Consider the following 26362-nt stretch of genomic DNA (forward strand, 5'->3'; position numbering starts at 1 on the left):
CTAAGTCAATCCACAACCCTGACAGATTACCTTTATTCTGATTGGCTGCTATAATGAGCTGGGTTACCATCTTCGTATGATCAACGCGGCCTGGAATTATGATATGTCGCCTTCCTGGACTGAGGTATCTAAGTAGTTGTTTATTCTAAGGAAGCTGGAAAGCTGGTTAGAGACTATGCTGTAAAAAGCCCTTTGCTTAAACACTCAGTAGGGAAATTATGCAGAATGCTAAATATTTCAGACACAAAAAATTCTAACATGACATCCCAATTCTTAATACAGATATTTTCAAGAGGTTTAGCTGTTACTGAATCCAAAATTAGTAGAATGTCATAAAGTAGAATGTATGATGTAAGTGTTTTTGATCATGGTTTGATGGTTGATGGTGGACATGGTAGTTCCTGCATTTTGAAAACACCTTTGTTGCTGGCATTTTCATGCACTCTGATCTTAGTCAACAGAAAATATGGTTCCAAACAAGAAGCATCCAGTTAGAGGCATTTCTGTGGATGAAAACAACTTCTCCTTGAGAAAAGATGGGTAACAGTGACCCGACTCATTCAAGTTACTAGAAATGCCACAAATACTCAAATAATAGCTTTTTAGAATAGAAGGCCATCTCTGAGCACAAGATCTTGAAATGGGAGGACTACAGCGGCCAAAAAAAAAATCACACTGGGTTTCATCCTAGTTACTAAGAATAAGAATAAAAAGCTACAACATGCAAGTGACCATTGAAAGAGAATGTTTATAAAAAGGTTTCTCTTTTTTGTTGTCAGTGTTATAGGATGTTGGTGGTATTGTATTATATGTGTGGGTAATGTTTTTTTGGCAAATCATAGGCTTCTTAATATCAATTGAGCATCATTTGAATTCCACAACACAGCTAAGCCTTGTTGTTGACCATGTCCATCCCTTCCTGATCACAGGCTATCCTTTTTTTCGAATTGATTTTTCCAGCAGGATGATGCTTCATGTCACAAAAAAGTGTCATCTCAAGCTGGTTTCAACAGCTTCTTAATGATGTCAGTTTGTTCCAGTTTTCTGCACAGTCCTTAGTTCTCAATCTAATAGAGAATATACAGTGATGATAAATGTGAGGTTTGCAGTATTAACATATGGCCAACAAATCTGTAGGAACTTTGGGATACTATTGAATTAGCAGGAATCAAAGTCATTAAAGAGTGGGTTCAACAATTAAATACATGTCTCAAACAATTTACGCTGTTCTGGAGTTAAGACAAGATTTTACCAAGTATTAAATTGGTATGCCTAATAAAGTGGCCACTACTGGGTGCATACTCACAACATGGAGCTCCTATGGATTTATTCTGTACAAGTAAAAAGCTAATATGTACTGTACCTGATCTACAGTAGCTGCAAAATCTGTCCATCCATTTTATCAATTTTTAGTCCACTTTATGGACACAGAAAACATACAGAGACTGGCATAAGGCAGGAGATTACCCCAGATGGAATGGCAGTCCTTTGCAGAGCACATTCATATACATACCAATGGCATAACAACTGAGACATAGATTAGCCTAACATGTACTTCTTTGAGATGTAACAGGAAAAGTGCTACCTAATTTCTTTAAGTGTAAAAAATATTGGCATCTCTTTTTGTGTAATACATGTGACAAAAAGCACAAGACAAGTACCTTTTATTTAAAGAGTCAAGAAACCACTGCTGTCACAGCACTTACAAATAATGATTTTAAGCAAAGAAGTGAAATAGAATTAAGTGTTTTGCATTGTAATACCTGAAGGGGTCACCCAAGTGCAGCAATACACCATGGCCCCTATTTTTTTTTTATGGTCGCTGTATATTGCAAAAAGTTTAATCATATTTCTCACAGAAAAACAAAGACCATCATGCCACTGAAAAGGCATAGGGACTTCTCAAACCTCTAAATCCAGGCACATTTTGTATGAGTGTTCTCTGTTCTTACTGAAAGTCTTGACCTTTGTTTTCCAATCCCTCACATTCCCTTTCTGTCCAATATACATATTATTTTGCTACTGCAACTTTAGTTTCAACCAATTCAGGAAAGAACTTCCTCTTTGGCCCTTGGCACACTCGAAAGGGAAGGCTGCTTCACTCCAACTGCTTTAGATTATTGATCTCTGTTTCCTCGCCTGCAATGTCTTTGGTTTATTTTTCAATGCTAGAATTAAAGAAAGGCATTTTTTTTACAGTTGTTCTAACCTGCCTATTGCTTACTCTGCATTATTTCATCTGAACACATTATGGTAAACACTAAGATTTAGTACACTATACACATTAGCCTACATAAGTTGGAAAAATTCAGAAAACACAGTTTTACTATTGTACAGGACTAATTTTCAACAACAGCACCAGTCTGCATTTATTATAAGAAATGATCTAATGCTCCCAGACATAACTTTTTCTTGCCATAGTATTTTAATAATAAATAGGTAATACAAACACTCACCCACGCAATGGCAAAAATCTTACTTACCATTTCCTGACATAAAAAATAAAATTGGTTGATGTTACAAATCTATATGTACAGTATAAATTATTGTTGGCTTTCTCCATCATACCTCTTGGATTCTAAGACCATAATTACCATTTTTTAGTACAGCATGTTGCATTATGAGTATACACACGATTAACAGATTTAGCTTTTTGGCTCAGTTTAATTATGAGAATAAAAAATTGAAACATCTACGCTAATGATTGTGTTTTGGTTTTTTATAAGAACATGCTAAGGAATAAAATGCAGGGCTTCTTAAACTTAACAGACCTTAAACGCTTGCAGGCAAGCTAAGCATACAAAGTAATATCATTTTTAAGTCTCAGAGATTGAAAACTGTTTTGGCAGAGCTACATTCTTTTCTCAGCCATCAGAGAGCATACAATTTTAAACAAGCAGACCACAAATGGCACAGGAGGTGTATTAGTGTATTTCATTTTTAATTATTTTTATTTATTTAAAAAAAAAATTATTTATCAATAAATTTATCTCACAGCACCTCACATTAGGAGAAATATACATATTCTCCGGAGACAATAGGGTTCTCTGTTCAATACATTCATAAAGAAAGCGATTTTATACAAGGAGTTTCACCATACAGGTTATGCTTTACTCCTGCTTTATGCCTCAAAGATTCACACCATTTATAAGCTGTGTCATAACATAGCCACTGTTTACTTGAAAAGACCTTCTACTTCAGGTTAGACTAACTGTACATGAAAAATTATACTTCAAAGAAACTAACTTTAATGACTACAATAATATGCTCTACTTATTCTTTATGAACATATAACTAATAATTAAAGAATTAACAGAAATATTAAGGTAATATGTGAAACAGGCTGCTATTTAAAGAAACTGCTGGGAATGCATTTATTATATGAAATAAATTACAGCGGGTATATTTATAAAGAAAATGTTGGCAATATTTAGCAGTAGATTAAACGAATTCAAATAACTGATGCTAATTAATTAGGACATTTTTCAATCATAATTTAATTATATATGAAACAAACTGTACAAAATGTTAGCATGAACACATCTATTTTAGAGATGAAATGTCTCCAGAGTTTTCTAGTATTAATTATTTTTTATAATAATGCCGAAGAATAGTTACTCTCATTGACCCTGAAGTTTGTTTCAGAAGAATGTTACAAATGGATGAGTAAATAATACTTTCTGGAAAACTAGATGAGGAAAGAGTCATAATTAATGTTTAAATATTACTTTCATACCTTTGTGCGAGTGTTAAATGATCTAGTGTTAAGTAATTTTTTATAATAACTTTTCCTTTGTTGTGATATAATTAATGGTCGGTCTTGGGAATATTTTTTAATATTAAAGTTTTCCCAGTAATATAAACCATTAAGATCAGGTTCATCCTCATGACTTGCTGTGACTCTTGTAACTAGTGAGGCCAACATCACTATTGTCTGCAAGAGAGTGCAGTAACTGTAAGAGACATGTTACAGAATTTATTTTAGACAACTAGGACATGAGAAGCACTTGATTAATCTATAAAATCACTTATTCTGCTTTTTCTTAACCTTTCACCATGTATTGATGATATTGTAGAATGACTGGAGAGGCTTCCCAATTGGGGTAGATCATAAGAAGCATGACGTTTATGGTCTTTGGTGAAAGTACTCAGCAGCTGCCCGTGATGTTGGAAGGAATGTGAATACTCCAACTTTCGATCTTTTAGGACTGTGCATGAGTACAATAATGACCTAATTTAGCGCACTTACAGTATGTTTAATAGAATTGCTAGTGGTGGCTGAATCTGAATATCTTTATTGTCATTGTAACAAATACAACGAAATTAGGTGCAGTCCCTGCGGTGTCAAAATATAAATAAATATAATTACAAAAGGATAAGAAAGGATAAGAAGAAATAAGGTAGAACACAAACATTCAACAGAAGACCTTAATTGCACACGAACACTATTGCACAAGATGTCATCTATTGCACTGCTGCATTGGAGGTGATGAGGTGGCATTCAGTGCCCTAATAGCAACAGAGTAGAAACTGTTATTCAGTCTATTTGTCTTTGTTTTGATGCTCCTATATCTTTTGCCTGATGGCAACAGCTGGAACATGTCATGAGTGGGGTGTGAGGAGTCTTTTAAGATGTTTTCTGCTTTCCTGAGGCAGCGAGAGCTGTACAGTTCATCCAGAGAGGGTAAAGAGCAGCTGATGATCTGCTGGGCAGTCTTTACGATCCGCTGAAGTGTTTTCCTCTGCGCTGTTGTGCAGCTGGAAAACCACATGCAGAGGCAGTAGCACAGGAATCTCTCAATAGAACAGCAATAGAAGGACACCTACAGTTTTTGGGGGATGTTATTTTTCCTGAGGACTCTCAGGAAATAAAGTCTCTGCTGAGACTGCTTCGCCAGCTCAGCTGTGTTCACAACCCAGGACAGTTCTTCCATGATGTGGACTCCCACCCTCTCCACACTGTCCCCTCTGATGTAGAGTGTTTTGATGTCCATTTTCTTTTTCCTGAAATCCACAACGAGGTCCTTGGTCTTAATTGCGTTCAGGAGCAGGTTGTTGTCCGTGCACCATTCTGTCAGCTGCTCCACTTCGTCCCTGTAGGCAGACTCATCCTCCCCAGAGATGAGCCCCACCACAGTGGTGTCATCTGCAAATTTGACGATGGTGTTGCTGTGGTGAGTGGGGGCACAGTCATGTGTGTACAGCGTGAAGAGAAGGGTCTCAGCACACAGCCCTGGGGAGAGTCAGTGATGATGCTGATGGGCAAGGAGATGTGAGGGCCCACCCTAACCCTTTGTGTGCGGTCTGTCAGGAAGTCTTTAATCCATAGACAGGTGGAATACGGGAGTCCTAGGGCTAGCAGCTTGCACACCAATCTGTGAGGGAGGCTGGAACCACTGCAGGTTTTTTGGATAGAGTTTTTACTTTCCGGACCATATAACCATAGCAGTAGAATAATCATTAGAGACCTATAAAATGAGTTTATCTATATAATCAGTACCTGCTATTCTACTGTTATTATTACTGACTTGTTTATTTTATTACTTTATTTATTAAATATTTTTGTACCTCATTTATTTTTTTGGTTATTTATTGTTTGTATTTTTTTAACTTCTTGTAAAGTACTTTGAGCTACATGTTTATATGAAAATGTGCTATAGAAATAAATGTTGTGGTTGTTATAATTTTCTACAAGGATACTGTTAGCTGAAGTATTTGTGTTCCTCTCCTCTGTTGTCAATGATATACAGTACTGTCAATGACCATTATATTAACATATTGCTTTGTTAATCATTTAGATTGCTTCTGTTTTACTGTGTTTAACATAATGTATGTTTTTAACTATACAAATATAGTGTGGATTAATAATTTACTGTTAATGCATTATAGCTGCAAAAATGTATAAGCACTCTGAGTATATACTCAGTGTGAAGCACTAAACAAAAATGATTTGAACTGAACTGAATTTTAAGCAATACACTATATCACATGCAGAGGAAAAGGACTACTGAAAATTCCCATGTGGGTATTATTAAGAATTAATTCAAGATATAAGATTTTTGCTGTCTTTTTGTCAGGAATGTGTAGTTTTTACCTTTTTATGCATGGGTTTGTCACCATGTGTGTTACTTTTTTTTAATCCAATTTTTTACTTACTGGCTTTTGTAATTTTTTCAGTGAAACTATTGTCAGAAGCTCATTAATACTTAATTGCTAATGTTTTTGTTTCGTTCTTATGCATTATTTATTTTACATCTTGTTGCATTGATATTTTTTACCATTTTCAATCAGAGCTACTAGTTTGTGGCTATTGATTTGATGTATTGCAAAGCAACATAGTACATACCTGTTACAACCAGATTAAATAATAAAATAAGGAAAGATGCACAGTTAGTTCCAGAGACTTTGACTAATCAATGGAAAGTCACTGTTATAGACTATTGCTTAAACAATACCAAGAAAAAATCATTTATGAAAAGAAAAATCTTGCTTTGATTTGTATTTTGTTTCATAATGTTGAATTGGTTTCAGTCCTAATAAGTTGAAGGCATATAGAGTAAAAAAAAGTATTTGCTTCCTTCCTGACTTTGATTTTTTCCAATCCTAATTTTGATATCAGGCCTTCAACCAAAATTTAATATTATATAAATTACATCTGAGTTAACAAATCATACCTTTTTATTACTTATGTCATTAAATGAAAGGACTGTGTGTTTTTTTATTTTAAATAATCATTGAACATTTAAATGTCTGCCTCTGACAAATCAAGTTTGATTTTAAGATTATATAGTGGAGCTGTTTTTCATTCCTTTTTGATAAAGTTAACACCAGGTTATTGACTGCATTACTTAGAACAAAGATTTGGTCTGTAAAATGAGGTTTTTATTTTTAGGTGGGCATAGTATTTTACAGCATTTAAGATAGAATGTTATGTTGTGTAGCTTCCACAAACATGACCAAGCCATTGCTAATTCTTAGCCATTTTTACTCTTCTCAGCATCAACTGAGTAGTCATTATGTATATACCTGTATGTACATAATTGTTTGATTTATGTACATTGTGTAGTGCTTCTCCATTTACTTTTCAAAATCTTTTTTATGTATTGTATGTTTACAATTAAGATTGCCAACAAATACACTTACATTAGTCTTATTAGATGTATAGCCTCCCTCAACTCTCCACTTAATTCCCAAATAGTACTTAATGTGCCCAGTGAGATATCATCAGTTATATCTCAATTAGCAGCTGCTTAAAACATCTCTATGTGTTGCTGTACTATACTATTGTTCTAAAAGATATTTGCAAGTAAAGATACTTTATTAGAAATAAAGATATATTACTAAAGCAAAAAGCAAATATGATACAACCTCAAAGACAGAAGCTGTACTGCTGGGAAAGGCTTCTGATTATGTAGAAGATAAGAAATCGTTTACTTATCAACGTAATATTAAGTATTGTTTTTGCCCAGATGTCAGAGTAATGTAGTTTTTGGTTTATGACCTATTCATTTTGTAAGGCCAAGTTTATTTTGGGCAATGAGTCAGGTTATGTGAACATTTTAACATCATTTCAGAGAATGCAAACCAAATGAGTAATCTGTTTTATCAGAGGGTTCAATGCACAATGAAACAGAAGAGTAATCCATACATACATCATATACCAAAATTACTTTTTTTCCATACACTCATAGATATGAATCTGTGCCAGCCACAATGAATCATTTATAACCAGTATAATCTAAATAAAAAGCTACCATTACATAAGAAAACTAAGAAAGCTGTAAATGATTAAATGTGAGAAAACTAGCACTTCCCTATTCTGCAAGTTAGCCCCAAACTGGGTTTCTGTCACTAGCATTTTTATTTCAGATATTTCAGATTTATTTATAACAGAAATGCAATTTTTAAATAATCTTATTTAAAAGCAGTATTTATATTAGCATTTCCATCATTCAAAAATGCATTTTGTTCTAAATCTAACAGCCATCACTCCAAGACACTCACTGTATGCACAGCCGTAGACTTCTACTCTCATTCCAATTCGCCCCTCAGAATTCCAGTCAATGGGCACAAATCTTAGGAATCTTGTCCTGATGGTGTGCAGCAGCTTATAGTGTACAATATTGTCTGCATTGCTGTTTCCTGGAATAGTCTATAAAGAAAACCAACAAACTTGTTAAACATTGATAGAGATCAAAGTAAAAATAAGCCCATGTTCATAAAAACAGTGTAAGGCTAAAATTATGCTAATACAATACATGGCCTAAAATCAATTTATTTTACACAGAAGATACTTTTAAATATTAACTAACTGCACAATTTTACATTTTCATATAAGTACCTTTAGCAGGAATAAAAACACTCAATATTTTAAACTTTTCAGTAAAGAACATCTTAAAATATTTAACCTGTTAAAAATATTTCAATAACACACAAAATCACTAGAATATTCTGATTTGTTGGATCGATCAGAGATCTAAAAGCATGGCCTTCTAGGTGGAACACCTTTAAGAAGTCTAAGGGTTGATGAACACTATGTAATTTTAGCCCAACTTGAGTAGATTTTCAAATCAGCACAAAGTTGCAAGAAAGTCATTGAAGGTCATGCAATTATTACTGAAAGGTTTTAAAATTGTTCCAATACAATCCAAGGGTCTTATGGACTCTCCAATAGCTTTTTGATGTGTCAAAAAATTCAGGAACTGTTGGCTTAATTGTGTCAGGTGTGTGAGCACATAGGAAGGAGGATATATTGCTCGATCTGTGTTAAGAGAACTACTCACTTTATGATATTTGTTTAGAGAAGTACCATGATCATATCTTCAAAAATGGCATACTGATGGACATTGTCCAGCATGTAAACATCTGTGGCAGCAATGCATGATTGTAGTATTTTACACTTCTTCTTCTTCTTTCAGCTGCTCCCGTTAGGGGTTGCCACAGCAGATCATCTTCTTCCATATCTTTCTGTCCTCTGCATCTTGTTGTGTTATACCCATAACCTGCATGTCCTCTCTCACCACATCCATAAACCTTCACTTAGGCCTTCCTCTTTTCCTCTTGCCTGGCAGCTATATCCTTAGCATCCTTCTCCCAATATACTCAGCATCTCTCCTCTGCACATGTCCAAACCAACGCAATCTCGCCTCAACCTGAGCTGACCCTCTAATATACTCATTTCTAATCCTGACCATCCTTGTCACACCCAATGCAAATCTTAGCATCTTTAACTCTGCTACCTCCAGCTCTGTCTCGTGCTTTCTGGTCAGTGCCACTGTCTCCAGCCCATACGTATAACATAGCTGGTCTCACTACCTTCCCTTTCACTCTTGGTGATACCCGTCTGTCACAAACTACTCCTGACACTCTTCTCCACCCATTCCACCCTGCCTGCAGTCTCTTTTTCACCTGTCTTCCACAATCCCCATTACTCTGTACTTTTGATCCCAAGTATTTAAATTCATCCACCTTCGCCAACTCTACTCCTTGCATCCTTGCCATTCCACTGACCTCCCTCTCATTCACACAAATGTATTCTGTCTTGTTCCTACTGACCTTCATTCCTGTCCTGTCTACAGCATATCTCCACCTCTCCAGGGTCTCCACAACCTGCTCCCTACTATTGCTACTGATCACAATGTCATCAGCATCTATCAGTACCTGATATCCAATTATTGAAACAGTGAGAAAAAAATCACATAATGTATTGTTCCCCTAAGAGTAAAAAGTGAATAAGGATGTCCTTCTACTTCCTCTTAATCTCTTCCCGCTTCTACGTCGGGTCAATGTGCTTGATCAACTTTCTCCATATAGCTAGGTCCTGTTCCTCCTTCCCAGGCAGATCCTTTTCCTTCAAATCTTCTTTTACTTTACCCATATACTCCACTTTGGCCTCCCTTGGTTTCTCTTCCACTGTACTTTGATTCCCATCACTCTTGGTCACTCATGGTCTCTCCTCATTACCATTTAAACCTAATTTCCTGAACTTTCTTAGATATTTCTTCCGCTTTTGTTGCACTTCTGATTGTCTCTGATTTCTTCTTCTGTCATTTTTGTAACTTCACACATCCATCTCAAACTTTTCATTTCTGTCACATCTAACTTCTCCTGTGCTCCCTTTACTGTCTATTTCTCACCTTCATTCATCATCCCTGGTCTTACAACTGTCTTAAAAACCTTACCTTCAACCTTCAGCTTCATTTTTTCTTCACAGAATACTCCTGATACCTTCTACCAATTGTTTCATCCACACTTCACTCAATGATTTATCTTTGCATTTAATTTTCCATCTTGGGCTACTACTACTAATACTAGATATTTAAATTTATTCACTCTTTTCAATAGCTCAATTTTTACTTATCTATAAATACAATACTACAATTATACATATCAGAACTGTGATTTAATTTTTAAAACCTTTGCAAAGACCTGTTCCTGCTTTACATCCATTGCAACCTTCCAATCTGTTGTTTCTTTGTATGGCCTTTCTAAATTATTTGCAAATTATGACATAGTATTCTGAGCCCTGCTTATTCCAGTTCTGGACCATGGGATGCTGGAGTATATCCTGGTAGTAGTGGGCACAAAACATGAAGAAGCCTTGCATATGGTCGAGTGAAACGAGAAATATGTAAATAGTGTAATACAAAAACATGTTCATGATTTTTATGTTTCTTGTTTCCTTGTGAAGTAATACCATCTGTTTGATCTTTGTTTTTTCTAAGCACTGAAGAGGGAAAGGTGAGCACCAAAAATGAGAGAGATTTAAAATTCATGACTCCAACAATAGTGCTTTTGGATGTCACTAGCAAAAATACTCAAATTCATCCTCAACTGAACTAGCCATCAAATTCTGCCATCTAAAAACAGCCTTCCTCAAGGGATGTGTGAAGCTGGTGCTAAACTGGATGAACAGGACTACAAGAATCCCTACAGAAAGTACTAATCTCGAGGGGAATACATGGAATAAATAATGACACTTGGTAACACCTCCCTGAAGGCCAGATCTGCCAACAATAATTACTGAAGAAAATGAGAGGTGAAAATGACTCTGGTCACAGCTATAACAAGGTGATGGAAAAGAGAAAATATTGCTTTTCAGTATTAATGAAGTGTATTCCCAAGATTTTCTTTCACTTAAATCTTTAGGAAGGAAACCTTAATATCTATTATATGTGAAACAAGCAGATGATCTATTTTCAGAATGCTCAGCCTCTTGAGAAGTGGGAGAGGTTTTAACAGATGGAAGAAGAGTCAATAAGACAGCAGTTTGCAGACAGCAATGCAAGGCTATCAGAAAAGTTTGTTTCATCTCATATACATATCTCTGAACTCTGTTGTTCACAGTGTTTATGCTAATTAGATAAATGATTTTTTTGCCTAAACTAAGCTTCAGTTTTGAAAGGCGCCCTGTTGCTAGGATATTATCTGAAACTATACCAAAGAAACAAATGGCAGAGCTCTGAAGTTGCTAAAACCAAAATCAAAAACATAAAATAGACTGTCATCAAAGAGATATTGTGAATTTTAATGAAGAGAACTACTCTCAGTAAAAGTCAGTCTTGCAGAAACTCCTTCAAACTCCCTCCTGGACCTTCATTTTAGGTTTGTAGCCTCTAACTGAACTCTGGCTGGATGTGAATGACAAAATAAGGTACCTATAAGCAAGCAATGGACTTTAATGGGGCATTGATCCAATCACCAGAGGTTGCACCATCTTTCAAAACTAACTGCATTCATCTCTTCTGTTCTCTTTGGGGGAGCTGAAAGCTTTCAAACCATTCTCTTCAGTGTGAGAAGCCGCCAACTATCTGCTGACCAAAAAGCTCACAAAATGTCTTTGGTGTTGAAGCTACTTTCCATAGCTCTTTGGAGTTGGATGCCCTGAACTAGCTCTAACAGCCACCCTGATAAGCCAAGCTCTGTACCAGTCTGAGAAGACTGAAAAGCAGCCATTACATCAAGAATTTGCCAGAAATAGTAATGCTTTTCCCTATGAAGTGCAGAGGACACAGTGGAGAGACTATCACACCACACTATAGACTAAGGACCATTTAGCAAAAACCAAGAGTACACTACAATGCAAGAGGAGTTCTCTACTTGTATCTGAAACAACAACACTCAACTCCTCAATGCATTTTACATCATTCTTAAAGGCTTAGTATTGTAAAACTGTTTATCTGTGTCAAGATAAATTAGAACTCTAAATAGCCAGTAAACAGCCTTCTGTGCTATATTTTTGTCTTGTCTGTTTGCTTCATGTAAATATGTTGATATATTTGAAGTTATCATATCTCATCATATTTCTGTAATCCTTGTGTTGATCAATAAATTGCATTTTTCTGTTTTTTGTTTTTTAACAAGTGTGCTTAAGATATAAATCTAATGGCCAGAAACTCCTCCTGCAGAGTTAAGCAAAGAAAATAAACTGGGAGACTTACCAAATTGTTTAATTAATTGTTGGCATTGCCAAAGTCAAAACTGATAATTAATTGATTGACTAACACTAAATAACAAATTCTTCTTCTTACATCATACACAATTTCCTACATTTATTTGCTATCCTTGGGTTAGACAATTGAAACAGAAAACCCTCACTCAATTTACTACACCCTGCTGTTACTTTAAAATAAATTCTTCAACAATAACATGGGGCCACAGTTGAAAACTTTCTAAGGGATAATTTCACCTAAATATTAAAAAGTTTTTCTTCACACAAAGAGCCTCAGACACTTGGAATAAATTACAAAGTTGTATGATGAAGAGTAGGGCTTTAGGGATGTTATTTTGACTAATCTAGGTGAATGGGATGGACGAGTAAGAGTTCAGAGACCTTCAAATATTGACTCAATTTTATTTTAGAAAACCTGGGAGAATATGATTGGTGAGTTTGTGGGGTTCAAAGGCCAATCCTTGTCAAAACTATTGTAATGTTCTAAAATTATAAAGTTCAGGTTGGATTTTGGCCTGCTATCAATCCTAACATAACATACTGATTATGAAGGTACAATTTCACAAAAGGTTCACAGCCCTAGTGCAATGGAAGGATACTTCCAGCAACCTGAGTTACCTCACAGTGAAATGTGATATCATACATTTGAAAGGAAAACAGGGAGAATAAAAAAAAATAAAAAATAAATTTCAAAGAAACAGAACAGTGGAAATATTTTAAACAATATACCAAGAAGGCAAACAGAATCTGGTATTTCTTCATGTTTCTCTATAAAATTACTTCTGTTACTGTTCAGTAATTATTTTTGGAAAGAATAAAATTAAAGAAATACTTTTATATCATTTTATTATAAGCAGTCTGACATTTTCCAGAAGAAGACATATGTTATGCTCCTTATCATATTTCAGAATTTTTGGACCAATTAAGAAGGGTCAAAAAGAAAATTCAGAAAACATTGCCCGGGTCACCTGTATTTAACATGGCACACTCATGTCTGCACCCATAATAGGCCAATTCAGAATTTTTGACTAGCTTAACATGTATGTACAGTACACCCCCAAAATTCGTGGGGGTTACGTTCCTAGAGCACCCGCGACTTTTGGATGTAGTTAAAAAATGACTTTTAAATGCCTATTTTCATAGTTTAAACCCTAAATACATTATGCCCCCAAAGCACTTTAATTTCATTGCAAACTCAGCTTAATACATTAATACATTACCTAAAAAATTACCTTAATACATTACCTAAAACAGAATGTAAAGGTAAACCCGTATACTGTACAGTATTGTACTGCTATGTCTCCCGCGGTGCTAGAATGTAAAATACCGATGTTACCACTATATGTACTGTAATTCATGCATGTGCGGTTTCTTTGGTATGTGCTGTCGTTTTATTTGTTATAAGTAGAGTAAATACATAATAATTTCATTTAATTAAAATACAGTAAAATGTACGGGTACTCACCAATGATGAATGATATTGATGATGATGATGATGAAGTAGCTGTGCAGTATGATTCAGAGGATTTAAAACTCCATGGGTGGTGCCTCTTCTTCAGACGCTTCAGGAGGAGTTGTATCTTTGGACATGTCTTCTTCTGGTGGGGTTTCATGCTGGCTTTTCTTTATAGGTTTCAGGAACATTGTGATGGGAAGTTGCTATATTGTCTCCTGTAGCGTACTGCTGGTACAATTTCCGTGCTTTCTCACGGATGATGTTACCGTCCAAGGGGATGTTCTTCTTCCTGCAGCCGGTGATCCACAATGCCAAGGCAGATTCCATCCTAATGATATTTTTATTCCTTACGGTCGTTACCTTTTTGGCACGATCACAGAAACTTACAGATACGTACTCCAGATTGCTGCTTCGTTCTTCTTTATGTAGCATGCAGTGCTTTCATTAATGCCATAGTGGCGCGCTACTGCAGCATAACTTTTTAGTTTCCGGAGCAAATCGAGTAGTTCAACCTTCTCCTGGAGTGTTTTAAACTTCTTCTGGCACTTAGGCTCAGTGCCAGAAGCCTTAGAAGGTGCAGAGCGTTTCGGCGACATCTTGTGCGTTTAAGAATAACAAAATGAATACAGTTACAAAATGGAAAACACAAGGACACTCAGCTGGAGACGCGTCACAGGGCAGCAGTCAATCAGCAGCAAGGAGAAATGAATAATGCTCTCAGATTGGCTACTTTCACCATCCCAAACCGCATTTCCCTCAGCGGTGGTAAACCCACTCAGCTGGAGACGTGTCACAGGGCAGCAGTCAAACAGCAGCAAGGAGAAATGAATAATGCTCTCAGATTGGCTACTTTCACCATCCCAAACCGCGTTTCCCTCAGCGGTGGTAAACCCACTCAGCTGGAGACGTGTCACAGGGCAGCAGTCAAACAGCGGCAAGGAGAAATGAATAATGATCTCGGGTTGGCTACTTTCACCATCCAAAACCGCGTTTCCCTCAGTGGTTGCTTCCTGTTCTCTCTACAGCACAGTACTGCCATGAAAAAAGCCATAAAAAATTGCAGAGGATATTTGCGCTTTCTGCTAACAATTAATAGTTAGGTTCTAAGGAAAAATCTGCGAACGACTGAGTCCACGAACCCTGAACCGCAACTTCGCTGGGGTCTACTGTATATGGAATGTTTAAGGAATCTTGAATACCAAAAGAAAACCCAAGGAGGCAATGTGGAAAGACATTGGAGCTGTAGTCCATAAGTGCAGTCCTGTTGGTGTCCCTGGATGCCATTAGAGGGCACTATTTTGGGGGGGGGGGGGACTGGTTCTCGCATGACCAGGAGATGGTCATGGACACACCATAGTATAAGAAACATTCCCAGTTTCTGCTAAAAAGGGGCACATCTACTCAATCAGAGTTGGGAGGCAGCAGGCAACATTCACCAGGAGGGCGAAAGGAGATTAAAGAATCAACGTATTTTATAATTTTTCATATGTGGCAGTGTTCACTTTGGAAAAGTATTGGTAATCAATAAAAATCACTTATTTAAACCAAGGACATTGCTGTGTCTGGGATTTGTGGAACAGTGAAGCCACTCCTACTGGTTACAGTTCCATTATTTTTAGTTTGTATGTTAAAAGAAGAAAAAAGTTGCAACTCTTCGTCCATAATCTGTTTTCTAATTCAGACCAAAAAAAATGGTCTGAATGATGGTCTATGATTCAATATTTTGTTTGAAAATAAAAATCAAATGACTAAAACATACACAGCACTCTGAACAAATAATATCTTCTATTTCTCAAGTGCAACCATGAACTTGTATAGCATTGTAATGGATGCTGAAGAATTCAGGATTACTACTTTATGACAGAAATGTATAAATGCACATTACCTGAAAAATAAATATATTAGACAGTAGAAACTAAATTATTTAGTAGAATTCTTATGTAGCAGATACCATACTAAATTCTTTTAAAAAGTAAGTTTATGTGGTTTGAGCATTTTAAGCGAGTAATTTAATGTTTAATATGCTAACATTGGTAAGGTTTATCTTTATAGCCTATTTGTTCTTAATTACCAGCATTATAATGTTACTGGTATAACATACTAGAATTATATTGCAGCCATTTGCTAAAATCATTTAAATTAATTTTTTTCCTCATTAATGTACACACAGCACCACATATTGACAGACAAAAAAAAGAATTTTTGAAATTGTTGCAGATTTATTAAAAAAGAAAAACTGAAATATCACATGGTCCTAAGTATTCAGACCCTTTGCTATGACACTCATATATTTAACTCAGGTGCTTTCCATTTCATCTGATCATCCTTGAGATCACCTTCATTTGAGTCCAGCTGTGTTTGATTATACTGATTGGACTTGATTAGGAAAGCCACACACCTGTCTATATAAGACCTTACAGCTCACAATGCATGTCAGAGCAAATGAGAATCATGAGGTCAAAGGAACTGCCTGAAGAGCTCAGAGACAGAATTGTGGCAAGGCACAGATCTGGCCAAGGTTACAAAAAAGTTTCTGCTGCACTTAAGGTTCCCAAGAGCACAGTGGCCTCCATAATCCTTAAATGGAAGACGTTTGGGACGACCAGAACCCTTCCTAGAGCTGGCCGTCCGGCCAAGCTGAGCTACCGGGGGAGAAGAGCCTTGGTGAGAGAGGTAAAGAAGAACCCAAAGATCACTTTGGCTGAGCTCCAGAGATGCAGTCAGGAGATGGGAGAAAGTTGTAGAAAGTCAACCATCACTGCAGCCCTCCACCAGTCAAGGCTTTATGGCAGAGTGGCCTGTTGGAAGCCTCTCCTCAGTGCAAGACACATGACAGCCCCGCATGGAGTTTGCTAAAAGACACCTGAAGGACTCTGAGATGGTGAGAAATAAGATTCTGTGGTCTGATGAGACCAAGATAGAACTTTTTGGCCTTAATTCTAAGCGGTATGTGTGGAGACAACCAGGCACTGCTCATCACTTGTCCAATACAGTCCCCACAGTGAAGCATGGCGGTGGCAGCATCATGCTGTGGGGGTGTTTTTCAGCTGCAGGGACAGGACGACTGGTTGCAATCGAGGGAAAGATGAATGCGGCCAAGTACAGGGATATCCTGGACAAAAACCTTCTCCAGAGTGCTAAGGACCTCAGACTGGGCCGAAGGTTTACCTTCCAACAAGACAATGACCCTAAGCACACAGCTAAAATAACGAAGGAGTAGCTTCACAACAACTCTGTGACTGTTCTTGAATGGCCCAGCCAGAGCCCTGACTTAAACCCAATTGAGCATCTCTGGAGAGACCTAAAAATGGCTGTCCACCAACGTTTACCATCCAATCTGACAGAACTAGAGAGGATCTGCAAGGAGGAATGGCAGAGGATCCCCAAATCCAGGTGTGAAAAACTTGTTGCATCTTTCCAAGAAGACTCATGGCTGTATTAGCTCAAAAGGGTGCTTCTACTAAATACTGAGCAAAGGGTCTGAATACTTAGGACCATGTGATATTTCAGTTTTTCTTTTTTAATAAATCTGCAACAATTTCAAAAATTCTTTTTTTTTGTCTGTCAATATGGGGTGCTGTGTGTACATTAATGAGGAAAAAAATTAATTTAAATGATTTTAGCAAATGGCTGCAATATAACAAAGAGTGAAAAATTGAAGGGGGTCTGAATACTTTCCGTACCCACTGTGTATATATATATATATATATATATAATAGAATGTCTGTCTATCTGTATGTTCCCTTTACAATCTTACACCCTTTGACCCATCCAGACCAGATTTTGCATAGTTGCACTTAGGACCATACGGACAAGACAGGCTACTTTGGAGCCCAAACTTTTAACCCTGGTGGTCCCAGTGTTTTTGTTTTTCCTTGTGTGCTGCAGTTTACACACCAGTTGGCCCAGAGCAAGTGAAATATTCGAACAGACTGAAGCCAGTCTGGCAGACAAAATGACCAGAGGTTTAACATTACTTACCCAGGTAGCACTGCATGCTGCTTCTATCTACAGTAATATAAAAAGGAGTATTATGTGCTTTTGCAGGGAGATGCTGGGTGCAGCTTGATCAAGGGTGGAATTGTAGCACAACACAAAGGGGAGTCAAAGGGTTGTTGTTTCACTCGTGCTTTGTCATTTTTTCTTCATCATTTAAGCACTACAAACCATCCACCTTGAACTAAGAGGATGAGTCAGACATGACAGCATTAATTGTTACAACCCAAGCAAGGAGTTACTGCAGTTCTGGAATCCAATCAAACCCAAAAAGAACAAATTGTTGATTCACAAGAGCAGAGAATTCGATAAAGAGGCAGTGTGGATAACGGATGAGACAGCTAGCAATAACAACAGGGTCAGCATTTAAAAAACACATAAACATTTGCTTTCTTTCTGTAACCCATTCTAAAAATATACCTGGGCAAGGCTGCGTACTTCAGTCTTGCTATTATTTGGACTTGGTCTTGACAACAGCACTGCCCTTTTACGAATATGTGTTGTTGAGAGTGTATATACACTAGATGGCAGTGGCATGCCATTTAGGTTTGGTTCCAGGTGCAATGAGAAAAGATCCTTCTTAGATATAGTCCTGTCCTGGAATATGTGGGTTTTGAAATGGAATGGTTGGTTGTGAAATTTAAGTTTTCTGAGCAGTCCAATTATTTATGGAAAATTTATTTAGAACTATAAAACTTTTGATTCCTGATCAAGTTTCTGTAAATTTCACCCAGACAAAAATAGTGTGGTCTTTCCATTGTTTTTGCTGCCTTTGTATTGTACTGCTCACTCTGTTTATTTATAAAGTACTTTGTAATAATGCATGCTATACAAAGTATATGAACTGATTAATACAAAGTAAATAGCAGAGTTAAGGTGTCAGAGTTTACCTATGAATATTTTCATATTGTTACTATTATGTTCGCATTATTTTTACATTTTTTTAATTAGTTTGGTTTTTATTGAGGTTATTCTGCTTTCAAGGACATCCCTGTATTATTTACTGTTCAGTCAGATTCAGTTGCTAATCAGGTACTGTGCATTGTGTTATTCATGGCATTGACATGCTGATTATATAAAGATGACAGGGTTTAGCCCACTAAATTTCAGTTTTGCGAAGAAGTATTTAAAATATAGGTTTTCTTTCATACAAGATGGAAAATTTGAAAAAATACTGGTGTTAAGAGCTATAGCTTTGACTTCTTGACTACATCTTTCACCTCTTGTTTCTAGTGATTTTACTTGGAGCTCTCTGAATTACATTATCGACTTTAGCCTATTCACTTTTTTGCCCCATGCACCTCTTCACTTTCAGTCCATTTTATTTATTCCCTTGGGATGTGCCAGTCTTTTAATCCTGGAATGATGGAAGACGCTTTTGTTCTTCTCTGAAAGCTGCTTTGAAAGCTCATATAAACAGCAAAATTGTAATTGTTAATTTAAAGAAAAGAGGTTATTATACTTAATTAGAATATAAATGGTCAAAAGTCTGTCTATTAATAATACCCTTAAAGAACTAAGAACTATGCATATCTTTAAGTGAAATATGTGCAAATAAAGTGGAATACACAAAAATATAAACAGTTTTAGAAACAAAAATGTCAAGCTCTTCAAATACATATAATATAGTGCTCAATTCACTTGCTAATCCCCCCTGGCCTGCACTACGTGCCAGCCACTTCGCGTCTTTACCGCTTGTGTTGTGAACAGGGGGGCTGAGCACACCCCAAGGAGACGTGGTCGCTCCTCCAAAACCCCCTATTAAACGGTGCCACCGTGCCACATGATCTGCATCTCGTGCAGCTCTTCGAACATTTAAAAGCCTGTACAGCAGCTGTCCTAGTTTTTGTCTTTTATTTCCGGCCCTGGGCGTGGTTAAATCTCTTGGCACAAAGTCTCGTCTCATGGGATGTGATTTCTTGATATGTTTTAGTTTATAATTTAAAAATAGGATAAGAATCTGAAAATCTAACAACATCACATTAAAGTGCAAAAAAGAATGATACCAAACATATACATGTAGGTTTTAAAATAAGCCAGATTTAAAGCGTGACATAAAATCATTGCATTTTTAGGCTTAAGATTTTATATATATAGAGTAACCAAGTTTATTCAACTTGAAACAGCACAGTTATTTATTGCAGTGGGATCTACCACTCTCCTATACACAGACACAGCAAACAGGTAGGGTCGGGGCCAGGTCAGTGGCCAAATTATACTGTTCCCTGCATTTATAATGTTTCTTGCATCACCCATTGACAACTGGTGCTTATAGGCGCGACCACGATCAACTTATAGTTGCTTCTGTGGTGCTATGCTACTGTGCTGCGAACATGCGCTTGCCTCAGCAACACACAAGCAGCCCTCCACAAACATGGCAATCACGCTTCGGTGTGTTGTCCTGTTGGGGGGGGTCCCAAAATAGTTCAGGATATATATATATATATATATATATATATATATATATATATATATATATATATATATATATATATATATATTGTCACAGACGACTGGGGTTCTGACCCGGCTAGGATGCCTAAAAGGACCGGAAGGTCGCATATGAATAGCTTCCATGCCACGAGGGGGAAACCGCCCTGGAACAGGAGAGGACCATGGGAAAAGAGAGAAAAGGTTCTAACTCTTTGGGACCTGTGGCCACCGCCAGAGGGCGCCTTAAACGTTGTGGGACCTGGAAATAGTTACTTTCGCCACACTCGGCAAGATGGCAGAGGAACCTGCCCAGGACGCTCGGAGTGCTTCCAGGGCAAAGGGCAGTGCTGCCAGAAGGACATCATTAAACACCTGAAGCACATCCAGGCAGGGATAAAAGGCGTGCCTTCCAGCAATCTGGGAGCCAGAGTCGGGAGTGGGAGCAGGACAAAGCTCCCAGGAGGGGAGAAGAGGCGGCCAAGGACTGAGAAAGAGAGTTATAGTGGTGATTATTGCAGTTTGTATTGTTTGGTGTTTGGGACTGTGTTTATTTGTGATTAAATAAACGTGTTCTTTTTATAAAGATGTGGTTTTGGACTGGTGGTGTCTGGGCAAGTCTCACAATGGCGCCCCGAACAGGGACCTTCCGCTTGTTACAAAGCGGGGGACCCAACAAATAAAATTTTTGTGAGCTGCCCGGTACCTCAGTCAGCCACACACACGTCCTGCATGGAGACGGTCCGCACACGCACCGCGGACGTTCCACAAATCGCCCTGAGGCCGTCGGAGATTCTCTAGAGTGCCGTCTTCCATCCGAGGGGGCTGAGGAATGCCAGCCAAGGCAGAAGAGAAGGGGATGCCCCAGCGTTCCTCGTCACCGGAGGGACTGCAGTAGGCACAACCACTGAAGTGTCCAGAGGAGCTTACCTGGAATCGCATCACGGGCTGGGGTGTGCCTATCCTGTCCGCAAACCCGGGACGGGCGTCGCTAGAGGAAGGGGAGGATCCGCCATGTCTCCAGAAGCCGAGGCAGAGTGGCTGCAATGAGTCTCACAGACCCCTCGGGAGAATGGTGAAGATGGCGACTGACCAGAAGTCCCGCCCCATGACAGGCGAGGGATTGGACGGTGTGTGCCGTGCTCCCGTCGGTGATTGGTTGACAACGGGGACCGGCGAACGTCCATCCTGAGCAAGGGGAGGGGTCCGGTGAATCCCGGAAGAAGGCTCCAGAAAGAAACAGCGGTGAGTAGGAACGATTTAAAATTAAATCCTCCACTGGTTGATGAATATTTTCTACCTGCAGATCAGGATATTTCGGAGAAGGTGCTTTGATTAATGACGATGATTAAGCAGGTAGAACACGACCTTCGAGTCTGTGTGGACGAGCTGAAGGGGAAGGCGGTCGCGCCACGTCAGACGGGACGTCACAGGGCGGAAGAGCGCGACGCTGGAATCTTTGGCCAGAGGTTCGTGACGGTACAGGTGAGTAATACCGGTACCGTAAAAGAAGAGGGAGGTGCGAGCGAACCCGTTCCAGGATTGCGTGGTTCCGGGGACTTAGTAGCTGCATCTCCGACAGTGGAAGCGACACGAAGTGCTAATCGCTTGGGAGGGGTGGAGCCAGGACGCCGGCTGACAAGTGCCGTGGGTCTTAGTGCTCTACAGCCAAAGCCAGCATCAGTCTCGCGTCATTCTGCTGGGGCGCAGACGGCAAGGGGTCTTTTCCTTTCCCGTAGGAAGACCCAAGCCGTCAGAATGCCCCAGAGGAAAAGGAAGAATCTTAGGAGAAAAGCCGATTCTTCCTACAAAGTGAGACGTGAGCCCATGAGCTCACATAGCGTGACAGGCCATCCTCTGTTGGGGCAGAGGGAAGCCCTGAAGTCAGCGGGGATGACAAGTCTAAGAGCGGTCCCAATAGTTAACTCAAAGATGGAGGCAAGAGAGATACGGAGCGGGTGCCAAGGTGTTGGCGATCAGGGTGCTGCCGGAAGGACGTCATTAGACACATGGAGCACATCCGGGCAGGGATAAAAGGCGTGCCTTCCAGCAATCTGGGAGCCAGAGTCGGGAGTGGTAGCAGGACGAAGCTCCCAGGAGGAGAGTAGAGGCGGCCAAGGTCTGAGAAAGAGAGTTATAGTGGTGATTATTGCTGTTTGTATTGTGTGGTGTTTGGGACTGTGTTTATTTGTGATTAAATAAACGTGTGCTTTTTATAAAGATGTGGTTTCCGACTGGTGCTGTCCGGGCAAGTCTCACAATATATATATAAGAGGGGATGTTTTTCTTACCTGGACGGGAGGCTCCTAACAGGCAGATAGGCATCCCGGCCAGGAAGGAAAAGGGGGATTAGACCTGGAAGGAAAGACCAGAAGGGATGGAAGGACAGCCCACTGAAAAGGGAAGATGTCACTTGGGGCTTTTTACTCCCCCAGCATGCTAGATGGCAGCAGCCCCCGGATATCAGTGCCCAGTAGGAAATCAGCAGGGCATGCCGACAGGTAGTCTGACAGAGCAGCCCTGCTGGGGTCACTGGGTGCCACAAGAGGGTGCTGCAGGGAGACAAGGTCCCTGTTATAATGGACTTTCACATGACCCAGAAGTGTTTCCATGGGGGCAGTGGCCCTGACACCGGAAGTACTCCCAAGTCCTTAATAAAAGGGGCTGCACTCCCTTACCCAGGCGAGTTGGAGCTGGGAGGGCAGAGCGGTGGTGGTGAGAAGTATTGTGGGGGAGAGGGAAACAGAGAATCTTGGGCTTTGTTAACTTTGTTTTACATTTTGTTAATTTTCATGAGGAGTGTGTATAATAAATGCAGTTATTTGAATCTGGGACTCTTAGTGTGTTCGTGTTGGGGTTTAGGGCTTGCTGACATTCTGCTTTGTATCACAATATACAAACATTCAGCATAAGCTCCGTAAAAGATAAATCTGGGCAACAAGCATATTGTAAGGAAGGAACTGTTTTTTTCATGATAAAACAGCTGGGTAATAAGATTTTAATATTGACAGACATCAGAGTTTAGGTGAACAGACAGGGTGAGAGAAGCTCAGCAAAATATTCCTAAGAGTAATGCCACAGCACCGCTATTTACAAAACTTTTAGAAAACAGGATAATGATAGTTACGACATTCTGAAAGGACTGTTTTGCTTCTATTTGTACTTAATATGCATTGCAATTTTGCTATTTAAAGGAATCACAAAGCTGAATTTGTGGTTTCCATTGCCATAGACATAAAACTGAATCACTAACATAAAGAATGACATTCTGCAGTCCCCTTTACAGATCTTTGCAGCAGGTACAGTAGAACATTTAAAAGACAAGATGAGTGAACTTGCTATAGTGTCTCTGCTCAAGCCCTGAATCTCATTTCTTCTGCTGCTGTCTTAAGAAGGATAAGCACATAAGAAGAGTGTGTCAAACTGAATATATAGACTGCAGATAATTATTAACTTTTAATCTGAAAACTTCAGGTCTGTCTTAATCTCTACTAGATGAAAATGCTTAAAAATGTAGATAATCTAAGAATGACTAATGAAAGGACATTAACAGTGCCCTGAATTGCTGCCATACCTGACACATTCAGGTTACTAAAGACAATCTTGGGCAATTATTTAATTCATACTGAAAAAATACTTAGTGTTTGTGACAATAAAAATTCTTTTCAAAAGCCTGACTAAAAAAATTACAGTATGTAGTATATCATCAACACACTAATGGGAGGGTGAAAATTTAACATGTACTACAATGAACACCCCATATGTCTTCTCAGGAACCTATTTTCACTCGCTCTCTCTCTGTGTAACTCCATTGTCATATTCTTCCCTATCCCCATCCCATCAATAATAAAATATTGATCTTTTCCACCCAAATATGTCAAATATATATTGCTGTCTGCGGTGGGTTGGCACCCTGCCCAGGATTGGTTCCCTGCCTTGTGCCCTGTGTTGGCTGGGATTGGCTCCAGCAGACCCCCGTAACCCTGTGTTCGGATTGAGCGGGTTGGAAAATGGATGGATGGATGGATATATTGCTGTTGGTCTTGTGGCGCACCTCACCCTAGATGCCTGCCCCCTTAATTAGACAGAAATGAAGGAGTAAGGCGACCTTGGCTCATCATAAATTTAAAATATATGTGGTCTTTCACCTAACACCAAATCATGAGGGCATTTTGTTGGCACAGATAATATAAGACTTCAATTAAAAACAAAAAGATATGTCATGACTGACACTAGTGTACCCATTGATTTTGAAGTGGGCCTTAATGGCCTAAGGAGCAAAGGATAAAATGAATTACATATTTCAGTTAGTTATTTTTTTTTCTCAAAAACATATAGGTTAAGAAATAGTGCTGAACAATGTATGTCTATAAAGATCATATTGTTACTAAAATGTCTTCACTAATTTTTTCACAAAGCTCCAAGACTACAGAAAGGACTCCTTTTTGCTCTCCGCGGGAGTAGCTCTGCTGCAGCCGCCCAAAGGAAGGCTGCTCGCATCATTAAGGGAATGGGGGAAAGCTCTCAGGAGCCCCATCCCCAGAACAGTCGAAACCATTGGAGAGCCAACAGGGTCGGGTCTGTTGGGGATCGGAACTGGTGTGGTGCTGAGGCGTCGCCCGCTGCATGGTAGCACTCAGGTCCAAATTTGAGGTGGCCCATACGGGTGGGCGCATGGAACGTCTTGTCTCTCCGGCAAGATGATCATCTTTCTCTGCTGTCGGAGGAGCTGCGTAAACTCCGCATTTCAGTCATGGCACTCTCTGAGGTGTGCAGACCGGGGACTGGCCAGATCTCTGTAGGTGGATACACCTTTTATTGGTCTGGTCGGTCTGATGGCTGTCATACTCGGGGAGTAGCTGTTGCTGTAGCAAATTGGCTTCTTCCGATGATGTCCGATGTCACTCCTTACAACGAGCGTATTATGAGACTCAGATTACGGCACACTTTGGGTGCCTTGTCTGTTGTCTCAGTGTATGCTCCGACCCGCAGTGAGTGATGTCTCGGCGAAGGAGACATTTTATTTGCAGCTTCGCTCTGTGGTTGATGGGTGCCCACGAGGTGACATTCCTCTGGTCATGGGTGACTTCAATGCAGCCACTGGCACTGACAGGGCTGGCTATGAGGATTGTCTCGGTCCCCATGGGTCTGATGACCGTGGTGAAAGTGGCTCCATGTTCCTTGACTTTGCAAAAGGTCAGGGGCTGCGAATCGGTGGATCCTGGTTCCAGCACCCTGAACCGCATCGTTGGACTTGGTACTCCAATACTGGTGGTGCAGTGAAGGAGATCGATCACATCCTCATGGGCAGACGCTGGAGGCTCTTGCAAAACTGCAGGGTCTACAGAAGTGCCTAGTTTGTGAATTCTGACCACAGACTTGTTGTTTCTACTCTTAAGATCCAGTTTAGGTCCAGTAGGTTACCAACTACTAGGAAAATGAGCCTGGACTTGGCCAGTCTCCAAGGCCAGGCTGTTTCTAATGAGTTTGCACGCAGTTTGTGTGAGGAACTTTCAGATTTGGATACGACTGCTGATCCTAAGGTGATGTGGGAGACCTTCCGTGACAAGACCCTGAAGGTTGCTGAGGGTTGTGTTGGTGTTACTGGTGTTCCCAGAAGGAGGTGTTTCATCTCACAGGGCACCCTGGATATCAGTGAGAGGAGTCACAGCGCACGGCTCAATGGCAACTCTGGTCTGTACCAGGAACTGAGAAGGACGGCTGCGAGGGCTCTGAGGGCAGATAAAGAGGCGTTTGTTAGAGGAATCTGTGAGCAAGTGACACACCATCTAGCGACCCACATCCTGCTTACAGAGGAATCGAAGCATTACGCACATCTGAATCTGTTCCTTGGAGAGTCGCAGTCAGGGCAACTGATGGAACGGTCCTTATGGATGACACTGCAATTGTGACCCGCTGGGCTGGCTACTTTGAGCAGTTGTTCAAAGCTGATCCTCCAGCTAGGATGTTGGATATCTCTGGGTTCACGGTTCTTGAGGCTGATCCTCCAATTAGCTGTGAACCACCCA

At 39.4% G+C, this 26362-nt stretch overlaps 1 protein-coding gene across 1 annotated transcript in view; it reads right to left on the reverse strand.

Annotated features, from left to right (window-relative positions):
* The window catches only part of LOC114655924 (contactin-associated protein-like 5), a 557429-nt gene that overhangs the window by 200997 nt on the left and 330070 nt on the right, over positions 1 to 26362 (reverse strand). Inside the window, exon 4 of the mRNA XM_028807237.2 lies at positions 8005 to 8152. Coding sequence (XP_028663070.2) covers positions 8005 to 8152 — 148 coding nt within the window. The remainder of the gene's footprint in view (positions 1 to 8004; positions 8153 to 26362) is intronic.

Source organism: Erpetoichthys calabaricus, chromosome 8, assembly GCF_900747795.2.
Source record: "Erpetoichthys calabaricus chromosome 8, fErpCal1.3, whole genome shotgun sequence".
Classification (NCBI taxonomy): Eukaryota; Metazoa; Chordata; class Cladistia; order Polypteriformes; family Polypteridae; genus Erpetoichthys; species Erpetoichthys calabaricus.